This window comes from Amborella trichopoda, chromosome 11 (genome assembly GCF_054954075.1).
Source record: "Amborella trichopoda isolate Santa Cruz 75 chromosome 11, AtrichopodaSantaCruz75HAP2 v2.0, whole genome shotgun sequence".
NCBI classification, from domain to species: domain Eukaryota; kingdom Viridiplantae; phylum Streptophyta; class Magnoliopsida; order Amborellales; family Amborellaceae; genus Amborella; species Amborella trichopoda.
The window spans coordinates 1,558,076-1,566,649 of record NC_142346.1 but is presented as its reverse complement, the minus strand read 5'-3'; the positions used below and the strand labels follow the sequence as shown (position 1 = coordinate 1,566,649).

Below are 8,574 nucleotides of genomic sequence, written 5' to 3'. Positions count from 1 at the left end.
AATTTATATAAAAAATTAAAAATAAAATAATAGAGAGACGTCAGAATGGACGGTTGGATAAAGAGAAATATATAAGTTATATACTAGGCGAAACATTGAAAGCATGTCCAACAGTAGCATCTTATTTGCCGTTGTGTACCATATATTGTACACAACTCGTGTATACCACAGGTTTTTGTAGCTACTTTTTATTCGGTTTTAGTCCACGCACGCGGTTTTAATTCCGGCAGGTGGTTAGTTAGGCGGTTTTAATCGCACGAAAAGCGGTTTTGCCCCTTAGCTAAGATGTAGGGTTAATTGCTCACCAAGAAAAGTCGAATAAGCAGACAGTCCATCATTTTTAAGAGTTTTATAGTAAGGATCCAGTTTTTATGCGGCCAAACCCGCAATGTAGAAAAGCGGGCCCCTTAATAAATCTATATTTGAGATGGATTTTAAGACTTAATTTTAAAGACATATAATCTCTTACATGGAGATCATGAATATAAAAAAAAAATATTAAAAACTAAAGATTATTTATTCTAGTGAAAAAACATTTGGACCATTCGTTTCCATTCTTTTTAGATGGAACACCTACTTGTATCATCTTTGAGATGGATGCTTTATACTTTTTGAACCACATATATATAGAAATGCGGTCCAGCCCGCATGAAACAATTTTTCTTATGCAAATCCAAATCCCAAATGATTTTATTTTATATAGAATGGGGGTTTCATAAAAGTTTGAGGTTTCTATAAAGCCTAGGCTTTATGAAAACAAAATAAAACGTAATATCAAGTTCTCGTCAAAAAAGTACTAGCAGCGACATTAATATGTATGATGGCTTTAAAATTAATTTCTAATATCGACAATAAATTTGAAACTAATAAAATATACATATTTTGTAGGATATGTATTTTAGCAAAATGGACGGTTTAAATAATTTATTACAATATGCATTATTTTTAGAATTTGAAATTCTATTTTTTTTTTCATAGCCATAATGTTCAAGATGAGATGATCGATTTAAGGGTTTTTCAATACTTGACTAGCAATTTTCAATGAGTTATGAAAGGGGGATTTACTTATTTTGATAGGGTTGCAGGCATATCAAACAATCTTCTTTTATAAAAAGCACAAGAATGTGAAGAAAGGAAATGCATTATATTCATATGGAAAACTAGTGCTTGTCTCTTTTTACGTTTTAGAAAATGAATTTAACTTATCTATGTAGTGTTTTTGAAAAATTTAGAAAATTTTATTTTTGTTGATTAACTTGTCTATGTAGTGCATTAGAAAAATTTAGAAAAAAATTCTTTTTGTTGATTAACTTATCTATGTAGTGCATTAGAAAAATTTAGAAAAAATGTCTTTTAGTCAAAATCAACAAATAGCTATGCGTATTTTATATTTGAAACTCAAGACTATTTTTGAGACTGTATATTATATTCAGATTTAATTTCTTTTTGATTGATCAGATTAATATGGATGGGATTAAGCTAATATTTGAAGACCTCATTCTTATCACTATCTCACATTTGTTAAAGGGAAAATTGTTTCATGCGAGCTAGACCACATTTCTACAATATGTGGTCCCAAAGTATAAAGCATCCATCTTAAAGATAGATGCAAATATGCGGTCATTTTTAAACAATTAAAATTAACTATCCAAATGTTTTCTTCATAAAATCATTATTTTATTTCTTAATGATTTTTTTTAGTCATGATGTCCGATTACATCTCCTTTAAAGTTAGGTTTGAAAATCCATCTTCAAAATAGATTTTTGAGAGTTATCGCATTTTTACCTGGACTCATAGCAACCATGTCCTGTTAAAGATATAAAAAATATTTTAAAAATTAACCAAAATGACCTAAAAATTTTAAAATTTATGAAGGTATTTTGATAATTTTTATTTAACTTAGTTATAATTTTTAATGTTTTTACAAGTGCTCTAAACTCAATGAGAGATAAACTAGAGGACATTTATTCTTTTTGTAACTATCCGGACTCAAGATCATTTGTTTTTATATATATTTTGACAATGAATAAACAAATATGGACAAAATATCAAATAATTAATATATTTTGATAATGTTTTTGGAAACAATGGGAAAATGTCAGTACATTTTGGTAAATTTCTCAATAAAAAAAATGAGTCAATTTTCTTAATGAAAAAAATCATCTTGGTAATTTTTTTTTTGGGAATTGTATACAATGAGATTATTTATTTTTATATAAAGATGTGAAAAGTACTACAACCATCTGACGTGAAATCTGATAGCTTAGGTCTGTTACAAAATTCAAATTTTTTTTTTTGAAATTTGAGTTTGATTAGTAGAATGAATACGGCCATCCAATTTCCATCTAATGGTCATTATTAATTTTGACAACCTTATACCAAAGACAAATAAACGTATATGTTTTTTTTATTTTAATAGGAAAAAGGACGAGAGGATGCTTTTGTAAATAATTGAGTTCAGGTGTTCTTTAATTAACTGTGATAAAACCGGGTGATTATCAGTGGCTTGACCCTAAGGAAAACCGCCCATGGTCGTCGGAATTCGTAAAGCCGGTGCGCCACGTCAGCACCTGGGTGCCGTCATAATCGATGCTTCATGACTTTCCTCATCCCCCTCCCTTTACTGTCCTCCCTTTATAAATTCATAACTCTCTCTCTCTCTTTTCTCTCTGTAATTCCTTTCTTCTTGTTAAAAACCCCAAACAAATCTCGTCGACCCTCTGTTTCTATCTCTGCTCTCTAAAAATGTCGGCTTTTTGTGGGAAATATACCGGTAATCTTCCATTAATCAATGTTTCTCTCTCTACTCTCTACACCATTTTCATGAGTAGATTACAAGATTTGGGCTTTTCTATTTCTTGTTTTATGGTTGTAGTTCTGTAAGTTTTAGTAATCTGTGATGGTTTGATATTTATTTCTTGTTTTTTGGGGTTTATTTTCGTATAAGTTGGAATGATATATGATATTTTTTATGAACCTGAATGATGATATATGATATTTGTTTAGATCTCATTATAATGCCATGTATGTAAGGTTTTGTGGGGTTGATTTGGGTTTTTTGACTTTCAGATCTAGGGTTTGTTGGGTTGTAGATCTGAATCTTATGTTGTTTAAATTTGGGGCCTTTTCTTTTTCAGTGAGAGAGGACATGTTGGAATCAATGGTTTTCTAATCTAGTGAGAGATAGAGAGAATATAGGATTTGGGTTTTTCTGTTTCTTGTTTTTATGGTCTCGCTCTCTCAACCATGTTAATTTATTCCTTTATCTATTTCTCTCTCTCTCTCTCTCTCTCTCTCTCTCTCTCTCTATATATATATATATATATATATATATGTGCTCTGTTTCATTGTGGTCACAATGGAGCTGATTCATAGAAGGGATCTATAATTTCTCCCCCTTGGTGATTTGATGCTATAAGATATGTCTTCACCATGTGTTCTTCTCTCTATGTTACATGGGTGCATAGGGTCTAAGAGAAACCCTATGTGATGGGTTCTTTTTATCTGTCGCATATAGCCTATGTGATGGGGTTCTGTTTTCTGTTATGTATGTGCATATTATGATCCAATCCATAATATATGCGTCCATGGATTTTCATTATATGATTATATTCATTACATGGTGTTCCAAGTGGATGCATTAACCATACTTGGTGCCTAGGCGGCCTGTCAGCTCGGTTCCTAGTTGTCTCAATCATTGTGCTTCTGCCAAAACAACGCCTGTGGCCTTCTGATACACTGAACTAGCGATGAAATGAGTTTTTTGATTGGATCTCTTTTTTGGTTGCATAATGATATGTTCTTTCTGTTACTTCCATAATGAGCTAAGCCAAAACTGTTAACCTCTTCCACAAGATTTTTATTCTTAATAGATGATAAAAGCTATGGATTGGCATTTCCCTTGAACTTTTTTTCAATAGTCCAAGAGATTGTGAAGAATTTGGAGCAAAGTACTCACAATGATATCTTTCCTTTTTTGAGATAATGGTATTCTTCTGAGTATGTTTCAAGTTCTTCACAATGTTTCATGTGCGATTTTTCCTTTCTCCTTTTTGTCTTTTTTTTTTTTTTTTGTTTCTCCTATCTCCTTTCTTCTCTTGTGCCTTTTCAACCCACAACCTCAACGCTATTTCACTCAACTTTTTACACGACTTCCTACTCTCTCTCTATCTCCCCATAAAATCTTATGTATCCTTAATCTCTCTGTCTTTGTTTTTACTTACTAGCTTCTTTTCTCTCTTACTTTTCTTTTTTCCTGTTTCTCTCTCTTAATCTCTCTCTCTCTCTCTTTTCTTTTCTTTTCTTATTCTATTTTTTTCTTGTTATTTGTACCAGCACCCAACCTGTGGGCTCCCTTAACGCCCTCCTCATTAGTCATTAGTTTGTGTAATTTTAAGATACATATTAGTGTGTTGTCTCCTTCATAAAAAATAAAGTTTCATGTGCCATTTTTAGGTCCTAGGATAGAAATATGTACCAAAACATCTATATGACGTTGTGTCTGAAATAAAGGTGTGAACTGGAGTGTTTAGTATCATGTTATTTTCTTTACTAGGTTACAATGGCGATTGGAGCCATAAAATTGGCATTTTCCTTTTATGTATTTATTTTCCTTCTTAAGTACATCCTTACATGATGATGTGAGCAATAAAGCATGATGATCTTAGTCAGTGAGTGAAAACTTGGTGAGGGCTCGAGACTCGCTGGAGTTACTCTGATTCGGCAGGCTGCTGAATCCGAACCAATACACATGGGGACTGGCTGGATCCTGATATTATATATATTAATCATGACTTGGCTCCGCCAAAGACTTGGTTGGGTATGTTAGACGTTACTTAAGCTCTGGACCTGATAGTGTCTCATCCAATACCTTATTTTTTTTATTAAAACTGATCTAAGCTAGAAAAACAGGTTTTATTATGAGCTTCTTTTACTGTCATGCTGCATACGTATTGATCTAAACTATGAAATATGTTTTCCTTTGTCTATGAAAAACAGATAATCTAAGCTATAAAATTGGCACTATTTATTTATTTATTACACTTCATTAAATGGTGAGTCTAGCCTTTCTTAGTTGTAGACAGTGTTTTTACTTCTTGCCGCTTTGCAGATGAGCTGATCAAGAATGCGGCCTATATTGGGACCCCTGGCAGGGGCATCCTCGCTGCTGATGAGAGTACAGGCACCATTGGGAAGCGGTTGTCAAGCATCAACGTCGAGAATGTTGAGTCCAACCGTCGTGCTCTCCGCGAGCTCCTCTTCTGCACACCTGGTGCCCTCCAGTGCCTAAGCGGGGTCATCCTCTTTGAAGAAACCCTCTACCAAAAGTCATCGTCAGGGAAACCCTTTGTTGAAATCTTGAAGGAGGGTGGTGTGTTGCCTGGTATCAAGGTCGATAAGGGCACTGTGGAGCTCGCAGGGACCAATGGAGAGACCACAACACAAGGACTTGATGGGCTCGCGGCGAGGTGCCAGCAGTATTATGCGGCCGGTGCGAGGTTTGCGAAGTGGCGTGCTGTGTTGAAGATCGGACCCACAGAGCCATCACCACTTTCAATCCTTGAAAATGCAAATGGGCTTGCACGATATGCCATAATCTGCCAGGCAAGTGTATCATTGCACTGGTATTATTAGAAGGGTGCGGTTTCTATAAGGTTGCAACCTTAAACAATCCAATTAAGGCGCACCTCCAATTTTTATTATAACATGTAATTTTGTCCTAAAAAATTCTTAGGATTATCTTAAAATCTATTTTCATATCTAATTGGAAACTTTTAAACTCCAAAAATAGTTAAAATCAAGGAGATCTATAAACGTATGGAAATCTTGAAAATGGACGGCCTAGATAATGTGATGCAAGATGTTGTGAGACTCAAAAACTTTTTTTTTTTTTATATTCATACATCTTGATGTTGAGATGATCAAATAGAGGGTTTTTCAACATTAAAACAGCGAGGTGCATCTGTAATTCTACATTTTAAGGTTGCAACCTTATATAAATAAACTTTTCCCCTATTAAAAACTTAAAACACTTCCTTTTAACCTCTCATGTTGAAATGTTTCTATAGAAACCGATGAAATGTTTCTATAGAAACATTTAATGTCACATAGAATCTTGTCTCTGCACTTCTTAATGTTGTTGTGGATAACAGCAGAAAACACAAACTTATTTTTTCTTTGGTTTGATTGATAATTGGCCAAGTAACACCAGTCACCCTTTGGATCAGGGTTGTGACTCAACTCGGATCCAGAGCTTTAAACACTTGTTCAAATTTTACCAAAGAAAGGAGAAACCGGACTCACATGATCCAGAAAAGAGAAGCAAGAGAAACCCTACAAAGCTGAACTTCTAACATCTTCCAAAATTTTGTCTCTCGCCACCAGGAGAACGGGTTGGTACCTATTGTGGAGCCAGAGATCCTGGTTGATGGCTCCCACAGCATTGAGGTGTGTGCTGCAGCCACCGAGCGTGTGCTTGCTGCTGTCTACAAGTCCCTTAACGACCACCATGTGCTCCTCGAGGGCACCCTCCTGAAGCCCAACATGGTCACCCCTGGTTCCGATGCTCCCAAGGTTGCCCCTGAGGTCATTGCTGAGCACACCATCCGCGCCCTCCAGCGCACTGTACCTGCAGCCGTCCCTGCCATTGTGTTCCTCTCAGGAGGGCAGAGCGAGGAGGAGGCGACATTGAACCTGAATGCAATGAACAAGCTGAAGACGAACAAGCCATGGAATTTGAGCTTTTCTTTCGGGCGAGCCCTCCAACAGAGTACACTCAAGACCTGGGCCGGGAAAGAGGAGAACATTCCTGCAGCACAAAAGGCGTTTTTGGCACGGTGCAAGGCAAACTCGGAGGCGACACTTGGGACATACAAGGGAGACGCCCCTGTCGGGGAGGGTGCATCAGAGAGTCTTCATGTCAAGGATTACAAGTATTAGAGAGTATATGTTCTCTCTCTGTCCCCTGAGTCCCTCTCTCATCTTCTTCTTTTTTTGGACATTACTGAGTGTCTGTTTGTTGTCTCTGTCCTTTGGTTCGGCTGGTTTGGTTTGCTGCTTTTGAGAGGGTTTTTCCTCTTTTTTTTAGGATTTTGTCATGTTACTGGTTTTGGTTTAGGGAGAGGAGTGCAAATAAACTTTTTGAGGGCATGTCTGATGGCGTGTTCTCCACCAAAGAAGTAGCACTTGAGGTGTTATTAACTTGCACTTGAGGTGTTATTAACTTATTTTGTTCTAGTATCACCTGTTCTCTCATGTTTGCCTCTTGCTTATTTTTTTCTAGTTTTTCTGTCTTTATAATTATTTGACAAGACAGTGTACCGATAAAAAACCTGTCCAATTGGTGGATCGGCGGTTTGGATTGTCGATTTACTAGCGAACCGTTGTTTGCAGAACCGCAGGTTCCCTTCTTGACTTGGCCAGTTTCCACTGGAATATGGTGACTGATTCTTGGGAGAGGGTGATTATGTGCTGTGCCGGCATTTTTTACATCACTTTTAAACATGTATAAAAGTAACCATCTTACTAGCAGCATCCATCGCCTCTTTCCACGGTAGACTCCAACACGCAGTTCAGTACTCTTTAAATACTGATAATTTTCGTTGAATTAACTTTTTGCTCCCAATTACAATAACTCGCGTCTTTATACGCCCCATTAGAAGTCTCCCACCCTAATTTGACCTCTGAAATTCATCAAAGTAAACACCATTAGAATCCCCCCTTGAGGTAATTGAAACTGGTTTTTCACCGCATACAGAATCTGTATGGCAGCTCAGTTTTGGTGGGGAATGAAATGACTTGTAAAATTATTAGTATAGGGACAACTAATACCGAGAAATATGGAGAAGTGGGAAGTTTGATTAATGTGAGGCAGGTTCGAGATTTGAAAATAATCTTATAACTTTTGGTACTGCAAATTTTTTTTGGAGAATTTCGAGCCTTAAAGTTCTGAAGGGTATGATGGTTGCTATGAAGATTGGATCTAATTTGTGTTGCTTATATGGTAGTTCTTACCCTAAAAATTGGCAGCATTCAGGCTGCTGTGCTCCCACTTCCACAAATGTGCCAAGGGCATTACAGGCTAAATTTGGATGGGCATGAATATGTGTTGTGGCAAGTAGTAAGCAACAAGGAAAACAAAGCAAGAAAGAAATAACACAGAACAACTTCAAGATTGGCAAGCAGTAAGCAACAAGGAAAACAAAGCAAGAAAGAAATAACACAGAATAACTTCAAGATTGGCAAGTAGTAAGCAATAAGGAAAACAAAGTAAGAAAAAAATAGCACAGAATAATATAAAGATTAAATGTAGTTTATCATAAATGTGACTTCATTCAAACAAATTGAAGTTGACAGACCCTTTTCACTAAGCAAAAGAGAAAAAAAAGAGTACAAAAATGTTATTACCTAAGAGAACAAAAAACACCAACTCAATCTCTCAATTATCATCTTCACACTCTCTCTCTATACCCATTGTGCAGAGAGAGACTTTGTGATGATAATGTGAATTGATTATGTTTGATTATCACTTTTTTATTATGTTTGATTATTAATGGAAGTGAATTACATTGGAG

The 8,574-nt window shown here is 35.8% G+C and overlaps 1 protein-coding gene across 1 annotated transcript; it reads left to right on the top strand.

Annotated features, from left to right (window-relative positions):
- The first annotated feature begins 2,666 nt into the window (after window positions 1-2,666).
- LOC18441399 (fructose-bisphosphate aldolase 6, cytosolic) lies at window positions 2,667-7,255 on the top strand. The gene is made up of 3 exons (XM_011627677.3): window positions 2,667-2,774; window positions 5,112-5,605; window positions 6,386-7,255. Exons 1-3 carry the CDS (start codon window positions 2,747-2,749, stop codon window positions 6,938-6,940), a joined length of 1,077 nt encoding a protein of 358 aa, XP_011625979.1. The 5' UTR covers window positions 2,667-2,746; the 3' UTR covers window positions 6,941-7,255.
- Window positions 7,256-8,574: the final 1,319 nt, after the last annotated feature.

What these genes read in the sequence shown, in the direction of transcription:
- LOC18441399 (XM_011627677.3), top strand. Translation starts at nt 2,747, where the DNA reads ATGTCGGCTTTTTGTGGGAAATATACCG. An exon ending in TTTTTGTGGGAAATATACCG is followed by an intron (nt 2,775 to 5,111) that starts GTAATCTTCCAT and finishes GCCGCTTTGCAG; the next exon opens with ATGAGCTGATCAAGAATGCG. An exon ending in GATATGCCATAATCTGCCAG is followed by an intron (nt 5,606 to 6,385) that starts GCAAGTGTATCA and finishes TCTCGCCACCAG; the next exon opens with GAGAACGGGTTGGTACCTAT.